This window comes from Orbicella franksi, chromosome 15 (assembly GCF_964199315.1).
Source record: "Orbicella franksi chromosome 15, jaOrbFran1.1, whole genome shotgun sequence".
NCBI classification, from domain to species: Eukaryota; Metazoa; Cnidaria; class Anthozoa; order Scleractinia; family Merulinidae; genus Orbicella; species Orbicella franksi.
The window spans coordinates 11357592-11375343 of NC_138159.1; the positions used below are offsets into that span (position 1 = coordinate 11357592).

At 36.9% G+C, this 17752-nt stretch overlaps 1 protein-coding gene across 1 annotated transcript; it reads left to right on the forward strand.

Moving 5' to 3' along the window:
• Positions 1-6: 6 nt before the first annotated feature.
• LOC145470015 (AP-2 complex subunit sigma) lies at positions 7-13024 on the forward strand. The gene is made up of 5 exons (XM_081453846.1): positions 7-87; positions 166-315; positions 4902-5015; positions 7319-7378; positions 12556-13024. The coding sequence occupies exons 1-5, from the start codon at positions 85-87 to the stop codon at positions 12655-12657; spliced, it is 429 nt and encodes a 142-aa protein (XP_081309972.1). The 5' UTR covers positions 7-84; the 3' UTR covers positions 12658-13024.
• The last annotated feature ends 4728 nt before the right edge of the window (positions 13025-17752 follow it).

A 17752-nucleotide genomic window follows, 5' to 3' on the forward strand; every position in this document is an offset into this window, starting at 1 on the left:
ATGGGCCCACAAAGCTTTGTGGTTACTTTAGCTGCCATCTTGGATCTTTGACAGTTTGCGCAGAGGATAGTTGAGTTTCCGAAAATGGTGGGTTATATATTCGCTCCAAATTTTCTGTCTTTTTTGCGATTGCTAAGGCTAACTATTTGTTTTGTTTCTTTAAAGATTCGGTTTATTCTGATCCAAAATCGGGCAGGAAAAACCAGACTGGCAAAATGGTACATGAATTTTGACGATGATGAGAAGCAGAAGCTTATAGAAGAGGTTCATGCACTGGTTACTGTCAGAGATGCAAAGCACACCAACTTTGTAGAGGTACGTGAAATGTGCTTACACCAACATCTAGAAGCCACTGAGTCGATTCTGTGATATACAGAAAAAATCCAAGATAAGCTCACGCTTTATATATATAAGTTTCAGCCATAGTAAGCTAAGCTAATACCAGTAATAGTTACCCCCCCGCTTTCTTTTATTTCTGCTGATTGAAAACAATAATATTGAACATTTTTGTATGACTAAATTTTTTTATATTTTGTAAACTTTATCACTCACTGTTTCAGTAACTTAGGCATCTTTCCATGAATATGATCCAAACAATCAATTAAGTTAACTAAACCAACACATTCTGTTGAACTCATTCTATCACATGATATTCTTTACATAATACTCTCACGAAGCATTTACAGCAGAGCAGTTTACCATATCTTGTCAGAAAGGATGCAAAAAGTACTGTTTACATAGAACTTTATAGGGAAAAAAGGTTAAAAAATAACAGCGAAACAAAAAATTAAGTCAAACTACTCTGCTGTTCCGATTTGATGCTGAAACAAGCCATTTGTCTTAATGTATGAGCAAACGCATCTCAAAAGCAGAACGGAAGTCAATTTTTTTTTCTGAGACGTAAACAGAAGTATCACGTTACAGTCACCATATATGCAAATTAGAGTCAAGCTTTTTGACCTCAACGAAAACGCTGCAAAACATTTACATTTACATTTGGATCCCTGCAAAGTCACCCAGCCCACACATGAGCTCTATGCCACGTAGGATTACTCAATGCAAATGAGCGATCTGAATAAACAAGATGCCAAAGGCAAAACCGGCGATCGGAAGGGTATTTAGCTATTTAGTTGCAATTGAACCACACTAGCCTTGAATTTCTAGGCGTATACTTCAGAATTTCTTATGACCCCTTCTGAGTTGTTTTTCTCCCAAAATCGATCTTCAGGATCTTTGAAATCGTTTTCAATTTGTCCTAGATGAGAATCTCGGCCATTTCCAAGTAAATTTATTTGATCATGCTAAAATCGTCATGCAGGCCATATTGTAATTGGAATGTATATTTGACCTTGAAAATGCTGCTCGAGGATGGCAAAATGCGAACTCATGGCTAATAGACCTCGAAATGCAGCTTAAATATGGCGAAACGCAAACTCCTGGTTACAAGAACCTTGAAATGCTGCTAGAAGATGGCAAAACACGAACTCGTGGTTGCAAGAACCTTGAAATTAAGAATTACATGTACCCAACACCACCTAGGCTCCATTTCCAGCCATTTTGTGAGCCCGTGTTCCTTGCCCCACATTATCCAAGACCACTGTGTGCGTCTAGTTTTTTTCAAATCAAGAACGCTTCGCATACTACTTTACCGTCCAACACATTTCTTACTTTTTTGAAATTCCTTGTATGTATACGCATGGGGAATCCTAGGGTGCCTCCTCGGGTTTTGGCCTCTGGGCCAAAACTCTACAGGGGCAACTACGGTAGTCTGTCCACAGACCCTCTCTGATGTCTTGAGTTCGTCGTGTATTATGTTAACGGTGGGGAATTTGAAAAGCTTGAACGCAAAGGGGTAGCCCTGGGAAAAGAAAAAAAAAGAGGGTCTGTAAACTTCTTTTAAGAAACTGATTCAAAGGCATTGTCGTCATGTCATATAGAGATACTTGCTGCAAAATTTGCATAATGACTGCAATGTTATGCCATCGATAATTGATTTGAAAACAAGCTCTCTTTTCCTGTGGATTCTTTGGATCTCAAGCAGTAATACCTGTAGTCGTGTTATTTAATCATGAAACATTTTCAAACTCTAGTTGATTATCTCATGTTCTGTTCTGCAACATGAAGATCAAGGGAAGATTACAAAACCGTTTTTTTTGTTTTCTTCCCTATTTGGAAGGCACAAAGCGCCGTAAGGGTGATCCTCGCACTTGAAGTGCCCCATGGGTGTGAGGTGAAAAAACAACTGTCAGCTTTTCATACAGCAAATTCATTCTGACCAGGGGTTCAAATAACCATGGCAATGCAGCACTGGAATGGGTTCCTCACATATGCTGCAAATTTCAGGATTTAACAGTGGTAAATTGCCACTGATCTTTTACTTATTGCCTTTTGCACAGTTCAGACAACTTTTACTGCACATTAGATCATCTCCACGAGCTATTTAACGTAAACAGAGCTTTATGTGGGCAATGAAGGCAGGCAACTGTTTTTAATTATTCAAAGTAGTTGGTTTGTGAGTTACTGCACAAACTAGCTCCCACGAAATGGCGAAACCACTTTTTGAAAAGTTTATGAAGTTGAATAAAGATGAATGTCTAAGTTCTTCTGCTTTTCCTTTGCTCGATACTTTAGAAAACTTCACTTAGTTACACTGAATGAATTTCTCTAGTTTCTTTTTCACCAGAACAAACAGCTGAAATATCAGGCTTTTTCCAAAGCCCATTGGCAGCACACCAAAATCATCTCTTCCTTTGAGAAGCAATTCCACAGCTCTCTTTTGCTCTGATTTCAAAACGAATCCTAAATCACTCGCAAGCACATCCAAATCAATGTCGTCCATTTTCCCACGAGAATACTGTTTTACTGTGAAACTGATATGGTGTCTGTATATCTTTTTGGTGAGGTGTGAGGAACATTTGATAACAGGCTGAATCAAAATTAAACCAATGGGAATTTTCCATTCCAAATTCTGGGGCTGTTGAGTATTTGTATCTTCACACTATTGTTCTTACTCATCACTTATTCATAACAATGACCCTAGGGACTGAGATAAAGTCTGCTTGGTTTATTTTGAAAATTCATGGAAAGGGAGTATCAGATAACATGAAACAGGACTTTGTTTTGAATAAAACTTGGGGGCTCTGAATCAAACTTTCAGTTGGCTGTATAGGAAAAGAATCCTCAATGAAATCTCTCTTTAGACCTCCTAGAATTCCTCCAATTAAACAGTACTGTTCAGAGGAAAAGTTTAAATCCATAAAAGTGTCCTAGACTTAAACCAGTGGTTGATAAATAACCCTGATGCATTGGAACCTGGTTTTGCATCAATTAACAATGGCTGCTGCTTGACAAAAACAATTCTAATTCTGGCATCCTGTGATCAAAACAACTCATTCTTTTAAAAGCTCTCATTATGATCTGTATTCGTAGTTACATAAGCTAAAGCTACATACATCGCGAAGAAGCCAAATTCATAAAATGTGTATAGTGATTACTTCAAGTTTATTCAAACATCGCAAACAAAAGGATATTTTCACGTCCTTTGCTCGTGGTTGCTTTTATTCTGTACTCTATTGCTCAAAGGCTTTTGAAGTTGCTTGAGCATTGTTGAGGTTTCCTTCCAAAATATTTTCAAGCTGTATAAAGCTAAAATTATTCAAGATGTTTTCAGATGCCACGAAAAGCAATGCCCAAAGGAGTAATCCGAGCCTTCAGGGTACAGCATCCAGCAGTTTAAGCCATTTCAGCAAGACACTGAAAGGGGCGTGAAGTTGTAATGTAGGGAGTGAGAGCAGAGGTGATAATGACAAGGTGGTGACATAGAAGAGGGGAATAAAAGGCATTCTTTTCCCCAAAGAAGTCCACAGATGTTTCATTTTTTGCATCTGCTTAGTATTGGGATTTTCCATTTTTTTTATATGTGCGCTCCCTATGGAGGGAAAGATTACAACACTGTAGTTTTTTGTTGTTTTCCATCCACAAGGTTCAAAATTTTGCTGGCTTCTTTGAAAAAGTATTTGGGTAGGCCAGTGCAAGAGATTGCCGCCCATAGGGATGGGGCTGGTGCGGATATACTTCTGACAAACAAAATTCAAGGTCTGTAATATAGGTTACGGGCCATACATGTTAATCAGAGGGAAAAAAGAAGGATCTGTAAGTTACAGTATGACCAAAGAAGACTAGGTTTGTGTGATATCTCTACTCTATGTCTGACAAGTTTGGAAAATGATTACTAGTCAAGTGGAATACCTTCAAATGACTCAACAGACACATGTCAAAAGCAAAACAATCAATTCAAAGGAAAACTCAATTGTACTCCAAGCTGCAACCATTTTGGTCACCATGGCAAGTGAAAAACACATTTGGAGACTAAATTGTCCAAACAGGTTGTGAATTTGGCAACTAGTACAGTATGAAAGGATGAATACTTATCAACTAAGTGTTTTGTATTACAACCACTAAGCCAAATGAATTTAACCACAATTTTTTCATGTTTGTCTTCCTCATCTGAATAGTATCTTTATAAGAAGTAATTATTTCTACTCAGTGTCATATTCCTGTATATAGCATATAAGTAACATTAGATATAATTCTGGTTGCCTGAATTTGACTGGTAGAGCCTTTGATTAAAATTGCATACAGACGTAGATGTGGTCCATTGCTTTTGTTTGTGACTTTCTTGACTGAAATTTGAGTTCAGCCGGTGAATTTTAGAATTCTTTGTGGTACTTATGGTACTTCCATGAATTTTACCCCCAAAAAACTTCATTTGCTAAGTGAAAGATAGAATCTTCTACCCTGGGACATGATTTTCTTTGGATCGCCCAGGCCTTTATTCCGCAGGAATTAAAGTGTATGATTTTTATAGTGTGTTCAATGAGTGGTGTCTTTTCTTGTTTCAGTTTCGCAATTTCAAGATTGTATATCGTCGTTATGCTGGACTGTACTTCTGTTTCTGTGTGGATGTGCATGATAACAACTTGTATTACCTAGAGGCCATTCATAATTTTGTGGAGGTGAGAACCAGGAATATTTCTTCTTCCAGAATGATAATTTATTGTACTTGAAATGTTTACTTTTCTCAAATACCACTGTTAGCCATGCCAGGCTGACTGCCTAAGGTCACATGACCTATTTCCAGGCCCCATTGGTGCATGAGAAAAATATTTTCCCTTATTTTGTTTCACTCAGCAAGTGGAAAATTACACTTAGTACAAGTTTCATTCTGAAGATTATATTTCACCAAAGAAAGTTCTATTGGGATCAAGTCAGGGAGAGAACAGAAATCCAAAAAATCTGTGTTACACAATGCACATATTTCTACACCTTTATCTTTCCAGTGATTGCCTTCTCACCTGTGGCAATTCAACTCCCAGATACTTACATTTAAAAGCAAACTCCAACCAAATGCAATAACACTAAGCAAAAGCTCAGAAGTACGCATTGTGGACCTTTTTCAGATTTGCTCCCCAACTACTCATGTCACTATTTTCCTTTTGTACATTTCAAGGCTTCAAAGCGTTGAAGAAGATCATTCCAGGTTGTTTTTCAGGGTTCAGTTATTCGGGCGTAGTTTCACTGTTTATTTCGCATTAATTGGCTGAAGTTTTGTTTCTTTAAAGGTGTATGAAACTTGGATTTCAATCACATAATTGATAAGCTCATTGTTTTCTGGAATCAACTTGGGTGTGTGATGTTTATTCGAACAAAAACGCCCTTTCATTGTCAATTGCAACCAGCGTGTTAACAGTCTGAGCCAAAGGAGCTCAAATCAAACCAATGCATGTTGTGAGTACATTGTAGAGTTCTGAAATAGAAAGAAACTTCAAACCTAGATATGTGGCAGCTGTGAAGTCTTTTCAAAAAACTACATACCTGGCAGTCTGAAATTATTATAGATGTTCCACAGAACAACTCATTTAATTTTTATTAGAACAGTAAATGTTTGTTTAGCAATGTCAAGTGATTCCAAGTGTTACTTTAGCTTTGTAGTTGACGAAATTTTCGAGCTTAGGCATACCATAAAATCTCAACATTTCAAACAACACTTAAATAATTTTCAAGCTCTGACTCCAGCATAGCCTGTGAACGTAGACCTATTTCAGCCAGCAATACACCTACATACATTCATAGGATAACTCCGAAGTCAAGGCTTAAAGAATAGTATCTTAAAATATTACAATAGAAACCCTCTGAGAGTGCTCAATATTTGCTCAGAGATGCGAAGCAATTCTAAATAATGTTTTGGTTTTGTAGTGGACAAATTCTCTCAACTTCGGCATACTATAAAAATCTTGGCTCAAGGTCATGGGCATGGTCGTTCAAAAAAACTGTTAGATACCGGTATTAGGAAAAATGCTTTGTAAATGTTTTTTGTTTCGGTTCAGATAATCAGTTGCCTAGATAGTCAAAGTAAGTTCCAGATGTTTACACTATTTTCCAGCCGCCATATTAGAGGACTTAAGAGGTCCTCCAACATAGCGGCTCCATACTAGGCACTATAATTTTGCATGGAACATTTCAACGAATATCTCAACTTTGGGACAACGCACACACCTTAAACTTGGAGAACTGTCTTCTTTATTTATCATCTATAATATCACAATTTCTTGACTTTATCCACTGAATGGTTTTTGATTTTATTTTTTATTGCGTGACAATGTACATACTCTACAGTCAAGTACTTCATGGTTTAAAATTTTTTGACTGTCGGGTATCTAGTTTTTTAAACAACAATGCCTATGAGTCAAGATTTTTATAGTATGCCAAAGCTAAGAGAATTTGTCCACTGCAAAACCGAAAAACATCATTTAGAATTGCATAGCATTTCTGAACAAATATCTACAACAAGAAAGTTGTGCTGTACTTTTATAAGAAATAGGACTTCCTTCTCAAATTCCCCTAGTTTACAATTTCTCATATTTTAATACATTTCACACAATTTGTATTCTACAGAAAATCAAATTCCATGTCTGTTCTTTCTTTGGCAACAATTTATTACATCTACAAGTGTATATAAAATACTTACTAAACAACATGGTTATCCTCATCAACAATGGTTCATTCACTCATTGGCATTTACCCTTAGGTACAACAAGGATGATAATAAAATTAGGCAAGGCTTAATTCTTACAGATTACATGGTTAACTACAGAGTTTAACACCAAATAAAAACTGGTTGAACCAATGATGCATGCACATGCTTGTGTTTCTTCAGCATCATATCCATCTATTATGGTTAGTTGCATTGTTAAATGCGATCACTGAGTGACTTTTGAAGAAGCAGAACTAATTTAACATGTTTCTCTCCCTTTTCCAGGTCTTGAATGAGTTTTTTCACAATGTCTGTGAATTGGATTTGGTGTTTAACTTTTACAAGGTAAAACAGATGCTTTTTTCTCCTTAACCTTAACCTGGTCAAATGATGTATGATGGTTGATGATAGGTGATGGTGGTCAGTGAAAGTTCAAGCTCATGCCCAGGCCTACTGTGTTACCTTGAATTAAATCACCTAAAGATGCCTTAAGGCTTATGCAACTTTACATGGCCCTAGAAGGATAAACAAAAATATCCTTCTAAGTTGTCTGCCCTGAGATTATAGACCTGTCCTCCATACTCCCACTGTGGTTATAAAATACATAGCCTGGAGAGCTGAGAACTCTGCACCTCACTTTTAAACACCTCTGGATATGTCACTGATATCTCTCACCACATGTTCATTTCATTCCCCTGTGTAAGAGACAGACGCATGTGATTAAGGATTGCACAATACATGGTACAAAATTGGCAAGATTTCTAGCCGTCTCCAGGTTTTTGTACTCTGGGGGTTGGCAGGTATGCGGTAGTTGATGACATCGGCGTTTGTTCCAAGTTAGTGTACCAGCTTTCCAGAGTCAGTCATTGAAAATAGTTTGTACTGTAGGTTCTCTTCGAAATGCTTCTCAGTTGTATTTATCGATATCATAGTGTATTAATTTGAAGCGATTTTATTGCTTACGGCAAAGGTGGCAACAGGATAAGACTGCACTATTCCGTTACTCGGTAGATTAGTTTTTGTTTATCAGGGAAACGATAATTAGCATTTTGAAAAAAAATCATTCTTGTTCCAATTTTCAATAGATATTTAACTTAATACCAGTTTTCTCCAGCAATGAGGAAAACGCACCCCCCCCCCCCATATTTTCGAGAAAACAAGAGTTTCGTGTTGTATACTTTTATGAGGAAAACAAAAGTATCAAGTTACAAACGTTGGCGTGAAAAGTAAAATTGTCATGTTTGCTGGTCAACGTATTATTAATTTAACTTATTTTTTACCTAATTTAGCTTGGTCTTATTCTGTTGCCAGCAATGATCGTAGCTTTTTCAGTTTTGATATTTGACAAAACCCCTTCAAACAACCAAATGCATGAAAAGCTGTATTAATTTTGTAAGATGCTATGAAATCTACAGAGTTTGGGACGTTTCCTTGTCACATTACCCTTCCCAACGCCTGAGAGTTTTTTTGGCTACAAAAAGTCAGTTAGAGAAAGAGTTTTGTCACTTTATGGGAGACATACAACTGTAAGTTGACCTTTTCGAATAGTGCAAGGAATCTGTTTCAAAACGAAAGAACCACTGTGTCCTCTCAAAGTCTACTCTACTTAATTTGCAGTTCAACTTACCACCATGGAGTCTTCAGGAATATTTGAAGTGGTTCCATACCACAAACCTTTAAGAAAATCTCTGCTAAAAATTCCTGTTTTTAAGAATTGCCTTTAATGGAAGATGTCAAAATGCCGCTGAAGACGCTAAGAAAAGACACATCCAAACATTTATATCAAGTTTAAATTTCTGGATGTGCCACTAGATTGGCTTCTTGTTTGTTTATTCTGACCATGTGAACAAGAGTCACTGATTCGTCAATTTTAATTGCAACCACTTGTGTGTGGAAAACAAGTGTCAAGTTACCATTTGAGACTAAGAAATAAAAATATCTTGTTACATGTACCTACAACAAAAACAAATTTCAAAACTCAGCAGCGTTCTCATTCATGACTAGCCATCAGTAATTTCTTTGGTTTTGACAGAGAAAACCACTTCAAATGAGTGTCTCAGTATCGACTCCAAGGAACATTTCAGGAAGAAGACAGTGTTACTCCGTGAACAGCGTTACTTAATTGAAACTTCCATTCACAAACTGAAAAATTTTGCACAAACATAAATGGTTTGGATTCAATTCTTTTTTCGTGAACTGCACATCATGCAAACAATATTGATGGGAGCCTGGCGAGTACCATCACAGACGAAAGCCCCCTCACCATATTTTGCACTAAAAGTAATCATTCATGTCCTAAAACTCACCAAGTTACCAAGCGGCTAAGACTCATTTCATTCAAAATTTCCCGCGACAAAGCCTTGATGACATGTGAGTGTATTCCAAAGACTATGATTCTTCGGCTGATTATCAAATTCTGAACTCCTTTGAAACTGATCCACAAAGTTCTGGGCTCAACCATAGTAAACGAAGCATCGGAAGAATACCTGTTTCTGTTTGTAGAAAAACAAAGATGGCTGTTCTAAAATCAGGATGGAAGCTCCTCACACATGATTCACCTTAACAAGCAGCAATTTGATTGGTTGTTTATAGTAGCTCCAATCTGATTGGTGTGACATACATACATCTCTCACTGATCTATTGATCCATGATAACATACCTCAGACCCACCGACTAAGAGTTTTTTTTTTTTTACAAAAAAATAACTCAAAAATAGATTACATATACTTAATACTTACTTGTTTGCATGAATCAAAATGAATTCAGTGGTCAGGAGTGTTTTCTGTTGTTAGATGGTCAAAATAAACCATGTTGCTGCTTTGTCTAATGTATACTTTTCTCAGTTCCAGTGTATAATCTTAAATTGTGTGAAGTGCCGCCTGGCATTGCAGAGTGTCTTTTTGGCATAGCTTTTTGTTCAAATCAATCCAAGGGAATCTCTCTCTCTATGACTCTATTTATGTTTACAAAACTGCACATGATGTAAGGACATTATATTGATATTTACAGAGTTGTTGATTATGGCCCACAGTATGTGCAATTTCTCTTTCCCGTTTGTAGGCCATTGGCCATCCACTGCAAAAAACTGTGGAGAAATAACTAAAAAGTAAATAAATTAATTAGATGGACAGAAAACTACTCTTTTCTGGCTCACCCCATGGGACTCCAACTAAGGGTGGCATCAGAAATATAAAAGCTAGTTTCCTTGCATCAGAACAATATGACATGTGCCACAAAATGTTTAAAGTATCAAGAGAATTGTTAGTGTGCTTTTGTTTAGACTGAGTTTATTTTTGTGGCAGACAACTAACTTCAGTCAACAGCTCAGTCCTGAATTTTTTGCAAGATTTGTTTCTGCAACTGATAAAGTGGCATGCACAACAAAAAAAAAATTGCGATGATCTTTCATGCAATGATACTTCATCACTTTTACTCAAGAGTGCTCTCCTGACTGTTTACAAGAAAGATTTGAAATCATTTGCATTGAAGTAGTAGTTTTAAACCAAAAGGCTCACTATGTATTGCAGTTAGAGGGGTAGATATAAGTAAAAAGAATTGAAGTTCTTTCCATTACGTTTTGTACATGTACATATACATTGACAGCAGCTACACGGTAGATGTGAAACTGGCTCGACTTTTTCCTTTACACAGTGTATGACCTCTTAGTTGTTGCATTGTAAGGTTTTGTTACACCAGGTATCATGAGACTTCACTGACCACGCTTTATTGACCAGGAGAGCCTGGATACTAAGTAATTTATATCTGGTCAGACCAGTTTTAATGCTTCACATTGTCATACAATAATTGAGAAAATGAATGGTCTGTGATAGCTGACATCAACTAATGGCATTAATTGAATGATACAACTCTTGATGAACTCTTAATAGTGTGTGTTTTTGTGACCATTGTTACAATGAATGAAATCAATAATTTGTGGGACACATTTATTGTTAATTATTGATTGATCAGTGCAGCGTGTCCAATTCCTATTTTTTAGCAGATTTCTACTTTCTCCTATATTTTAAAAATGAAACCTCCTAGTTTTCCTATTTTTTGCTGATTAAGCCCTTGTGTTATTTTTGGCTCCTCCATTGTAACTTGATTGTACACTACTTGAAAATGGGGGTGAATTGTTTGAATACTTAAACATGTGTAAAATGAAATCCAAAATATGTTTTGCGATTAATTTTGACTTGGAGCCAATAATGCTTGACCATATCATGTTATGCAAAATGGTATTTTAGAACCTTTGGCCCCAAAATAAAGGGTTTTGTGGGAAGGTTAAACATTCTGTCTCTGGAAATCTTTCTCTGAGTGTATTTGAAACCTATATTCTTGGTATTTAATGTTTTGGTTATATGTGCTTAAGAAAGGAAACTCTAACAACAATTTAAAGTTAAACTTTAGGTTGCTAAAATCCTGTTGTGTCCATACTCTCATGTGATTTAAAGTAACCACTCGACTAAATGTAAAGTAACTCTACATGTTTTTTGCTGTGGTTGGGTAATATACAAATATGGTATTTATGGGGATTTTTAGTTTTAAACTGTTGCAAAATAATGGACACGATGTAGTGCCCATACCCCCTTGTAGTGTCCACACCCCCTACGCCTTTAAGTGCAATTTATGACAGAAAAAGGCCTTTTTTATCTTAAGAAAGTTTTGCCATTAAGATTCTGTAATTTCAGTTAATGGATACCTTCCTGGTATCTAATAACTAGAGATACCTATCAGCCCCCATTTTTGTGTAGGTACATTTTTGTACGTTTGCATCACTGTTGAAGGACAGCAGATGGAGATAGCTGATGGGTTGCAGGGAGTCTATCTTTGTCCATCAAAGCAGCATTGATTTTCCTATTTTTTTTGAAAGAAAGTTCCTATTTTTCCTATTTTTTTAATCTTGCATGTCCTATTTTCCTATTTTTCTGAACAACCATGTTGTGGACACCATGTCAGTGTCAAACTTCAACTTATGTTATTGATTGATTTTAATTGACTGATTAAGAGTGCTTAATTGATCGGATTGAATTGCTTGTAGTTCTTGTTCATTTTCACTGATAACATTAGTATTGTCCGGGACCACACAAATGATTTTAATATAGCACGTTGATTAATAACCAATGTATTACAATACAAGCTCTGCCATAACCTACAACTGTAGCAACAGCCATAAGCAAATTATTAACTTACTTTGACCACACACAATTTATTAAAATAGTGCACCTGATCATGAAAGACATAATCAATTACCTGAAGATACCAAAGGATATATTACATTATACTATTGTTTTGCCGGCCCCAATTGTAATAATAATGATAATGATAATGATAAGATAATGATAATAATAGTATTAATAATAATAATTGCAATAATAATAATAGTGGTAATAATAAATGAATAAAACACGTTCTTTTAGTGTCAAAATGTTTAGTACTACTGCACTAATTGGGGACACTAAAATACGCAAACACCCATATTGTTCTATTATATTGACTTATTCGTTTTGGAATTCTTCTTTCAGGTATATTCTGTTGTTGATGAGATGTTTTTGGCTGGTGAGATTAGAGAGACAAGTCAGAGCAAAGTATTAAAGCAGCTTCAAATGCTACAACAATTAGAATGATGTCATTTCGTATCAGTGCACTCTCTGAGACAGCACAATTAAACATTAAAGTAGTGACTTACTCCTTTACATATAAGTTTTAGATTAAGAATTATAGCCGGGCTAATGCAAATTTCTGTATTTGACCACCTGTACCATTTAAGGGACCGTTCATTTTTTATGAGGGAGGGGGGGCTGGTGGGATTTGGGAAGCACCATTTAAAAATCGCATGACCCCCCCTCAGCTTACCAATTTTTTCACATGGCCCCCCCTTATAGCGGTCATTTTTTGGGATGACCCCCCCCCCCAAAAAAAAAATTGAACAAACAATATTTAGATTTCAACTTTTTTAATATTTCTCTATTATCCCCCTACTTCACGTTATTGTGTTCACTATGAAGACAATATTTACAATCTCTATACGACAGAGAGCTGTTGTTTAAAAAACATATCAAAAGAAAGAGAAGCCAATTTCGGATCTCCTAGTTATGGCTCGCCCTGAGCGTGTGGCATTTGGCCTCTCATTGGCATCTTCCTCATCTGAATTGATGAATGCAAGAATGACGTCTCTTGTGTCATCTTCTCCCCCAGAGTCAATGGCATCACTGTCATACTCATCATTGTCACTTTCATCCGTTTCACTGCTGTCAGCACTTGCCCTGTTGTCATTTTGTGTCAATGTCCTGGCATTCCTCAGTGTTGGTTGGCCAGCTCTGAGAGGACTCTTCTGCTACAAGGATGAATGTCTTACAATTGCCTTTACTTTCTCACTCTTGCTGCTTTTCAAATGCTGCTTCAGCCCGTGGTGGTTTGAGTACTTGTTTAGTTCTGGAACACGTAGCTTTTTAAGCTTGGTTAGATCTTCGCACAACTCAGTCCAAGGATAATCCTCCCTACTTAACTTTGCCTTTTCTTCTGCTCTCTTTTTCCTTTTAAATTCCAGCACTTCAAGATGCTGAAGATAATCCACCACAAACTTCGATTTGACAATAAACTTATCTGCAAATAGAGCAACGCTCTCTGGGTCAGATAAAACCAGCCTGCCACTTCCATGCTCTTTCTTCTTTATATTGTTAATCCAATCGGGGAAAGAGCGCATTACTACATGAGCATCATGAAAGAGGGTCGTTCCAAAATGCGCAATAATGGCGAAAGCGACGAGTCGTTTAAGAAAAGGTTTACAGCTGAACGATGCAGGCAGTTTGACATCTTACAAGCAAAAGAAGCAATTTTTCTAGGTGCGGATGGCTGTTCAGAAAGGGCGAGTGAGTTTTTCATGCAAGGGTACCAGTTGAAGCCCATTGATGGAAGAAAACTGAACTTCTCCATCAAAGAGCACAGAGCAATGGTGGAAAAGTTGAATGTCATATTGAAAGATGTAAAGGAACACGATTCCACACTCTTTCAGTCCAATGGGCTTGCTTTAAAGCAGGGCGAAGAATTTGCCCACGTCGATATTTAGAAGAGATGGGCCATACATCGCACAGCTCTTGGAAGGGAATTATTTCACCGATGCTGCAAGCATCAGAATCACCACCAACCTTGAGCGGAAAGTCAGAGATTATGTTTACACCTTCATGTACCCTGAAGAGTACACTCTGACGGAAAGCATTGCTGCTTCTTGCAGCATTGGTGAAAGAGACTCCCATAGCAGCACAAGCGGCGACGAAGAACTCGACGACAGCGGAGATGAAGATGAGTGCCAGTGAAAGTTGCATTCGAAAATAACAGTGTTAAATACTTCTTTTCAGTAGCTACAAATGCTTTTTGTCGCCAAACGTTTTTTTAAAGCAGAAGGAAAGTTTGTAATAAATTTATATCCTGCCTTCTATGTTTATTCTATAGCAATTTTTTTGATATTCAAACATTATGCCATTTTAAAGTTTTACTAAAATATTTCACGTGACCCCCCCTTTTTCCCTTATTTTTGTGGGATGGCCCCCCCTCGAAGGCCATTTTTTTTCGCATGGCCCCCCCCCCCAAATCCCACCAGCCCCCCCTACCTTATAAAAAATGAACGGTCCCTAAGACGTGATATGGAATACAAAAGCCAGAATCCTTCTCTTCATCTTTTTCTCAGGCTAATTAGGGGATTTCTTAGTCCACTGAGGTTTAGAAATTTAAATCATCGTCAACCTTCTTGAGACGCATTTAAAAGGCCTGTACTGTCTTTTGCCATCTTTCAGCTTTCGCTCCCAAGGCAGGTACATGCACTTACGTTCTTTGTCAGCTGAATGAAATGACTTCCTGCAAGTGTCCTGTTGGAGTCGAATTGAAAAAAAAGGAGTCCTTACATTGGTTATTAAGGCTGCTTCCCATCTTCAAGGGCACAAAAAAGTAGTTTTTTTCTTTTGTTTGACAAAATTTAAGTCAATCATTTTATCTAATGTTTACAAAAGAAAAATCTTGAAAATCTTAAAAAGCTGTCGAGTTATTTAGAAAAAACGTATTTTCAAATAAAGTTAATAAACCAGAAAGGTGTCATAATCTCGTAAATGGACGAAACCGCCAGGGGAATTTTCGCGGCAAACGCTCATTTTGGAGCTCGTATTACATGTTATTTGGTATTGTATATATCGTGCATGTGACAAATTTGTAAATAGAAACCCTTTGCGCTTGCTCTCAAGTGGAAAATTCAAAACAGAAAAACAAGAAAAGAAACAAACAAGCCTAAAGAAGAAAGAAAGGACCCATTTCTGTGTGGGAAAGAAAACAAAACCCCCTTCTGAAAGCAACAAGGGCTCTAAGCAGTCTGCCTGGGCTGTCTACTTTTATTCGTTGTCGTGCTCTCCGGTACATTTGCTGGCTTTACTTTTCTTGTCGCACAATTTATTAAAGAGTCCAAGTGGGCAATTTAAGGACTCTTAAAATGCACGATTTAAGGAGTCTTAAAGTGCGCAATTTAAAGACTCTTAAGTGCGCAATTGAAGGACTCTTAAAGTGCGAAATTTAAGGAGTCGTCTTAAAGTGCGCAATTTAAGTAGTGTTAAAGTGCGCAATTTAAGGAGTCTTAAAGTGCGCAATTTAAGGGCTCTCAAAGTGCGCAATCTAAGGAGACTTAAAATGTGCAATTTAAGGAGTCTTGAAGTGCGCAATTTAAGTAGTGTTAAAGTGCGCGATCTAAGGAGTCTCAAAGTGTGCAATTTAAGGAGTCTTAACACAATTTAATGACTGTTAAAGTGTACAATTTAAGGACTCTCAAAGTACCCAATTTAAGAAGTCTTAAAATGCGCAGTTTGAGGACTCTTAAAGACAAATATAGGGAGCCTTAAGGAGTGTTAAAGTGCGCAATTTAAGGAGTCTTAAAGTGTGCAATTAAGAACCCTTAAAGTGCACAATAAAGTGTACAATTTAATAGTCTTAAAGTGCGCAATTACGACTCTTAAGGTGCGCCAATTAAGAACCTTAAAGTGCACAATTTAAGACTTGCGGGAAACTTCAAAATATAAAAATTACATAGGGCACTTTTTGGTAATTTTACGGAAATTTTTATAAAGAGCGCTTGGCCCAGATACTGATATTAAAATGATCCCGCATTTCTAAAAACTGAGAGAGCAGGGAAATTGTGTTCAATAATTTGTGTTATTTTCAATTTGTTGTGTGATCAGCTGAGTGATGAAACCTTTTATTCATTCATTAAAAGTGGTAAGGTCGCATCGAGATTGACTTTGGACGTTAATAATAACATCAGCATTCTTGACAAATCATGTGGCGTTGAAAAGTTTACATCTGAATTGAATCTCGCTGTTGAAAATAAATTCTGTAGACTTCTTCGCAAATCACTTACCTTTGCCTTGAACAAGGATATAAAATTTAAATCTAATCTGGTCATTGAATATCACATATGTAGACTTGAGATTCGTGAATCATCATGTGATATTTGTATAGGTAATCAAATGATTTCGAGTGCAATTTGGAATAAATAAGCACAAGTAAATTTTTGTAAGACTACAAAAACTGCACTCGCCCTACGAGCTCGTGCAATTTGTGGTCGTTGAAATACTTACGAGTGCTTATTTATTTCAAATTGCATGAGAAAAATCATTGGATTACTTGTTAATAATATACAAGTGACAATTTCTGTCACGCTTCAGTAATTTACGTGACAAATGAAGGGTCAAGCTACTTCAACTTTATTGGATGAAAATTTGACATGTGAAAAATTCATTCACTCTCTCCAAGTCATGTATGAAAATTGAGCAGTTTCTTTTAACTGTGAAAAGCACTCTTTTTTCACAGATGAATTGAAGAACTTACCCGAAAGCAAAAGAAAACCTCCCTGCGGTTTTGATGCGGCCTTCTTTACAACTGTTTTTCGAGTGGTTGAAAAACTCTTTGCCGTGTTCAAGTTTATCTTCGCCGAGAAGAAACTCTTCAACCCAGCAAGAGTTGCTTTAACCAAAATGCCGAGAAACGAAGCTAAAATCTACTAAGAAACGGATTTTCTTAGCACTGAAGGACATTTATTAACTTCATCTGGTTGCTTCCTGACTTTAACTTCTTCACTGGACGTTGTTCGGGTCAGATTTGCGTTTGTCGCGTTTTGTTTGTGAACTATCTAACCTGATCTCTAAGCTTTGTTCTTTCGCAAAAGTAGAATGGTTGCACCTTCGTCTTCAATATTAAGACGTGGCAGGTTGTTAGGACGTCTTGTGGGGTCCTCCTTCGCGTTCTTCTTCGTAGCACTGACGGAATTTTAAAACTGACTTTTTCAACTGGGATTTTGTCATGCCGTCGCGATCGGCTCCGGCATTTCAATTCAGTCAACTCAAGTTTTAACTTATGTTTTTCTCCTCGCGGATTTTGTTTATGTTTCTTATCTGACACACTTCGCGATAACTAGTTTGGTAACTTTTGCTGAGCGTTGTATTTTGCTTTGTTACGAAGTCTTTGTATTAAAATTTAAGTAAAGAGTTTCAATCTTCGTCTCAGTTTTGTCCGCCATTTTGTTTGTCTTAGCTCAATTTTGTCGGAGCTGTCAATCATTTTTAATTTCACCGTTTTGCACTCAATTATTATTTCACTTTTTTGCACTGGTGAAATTGCACTGATCACTGATTTTGGATTAATTGACGCGTCCTCAGCCAATCAGACTGCAGAAATTGTTGCTTGTAT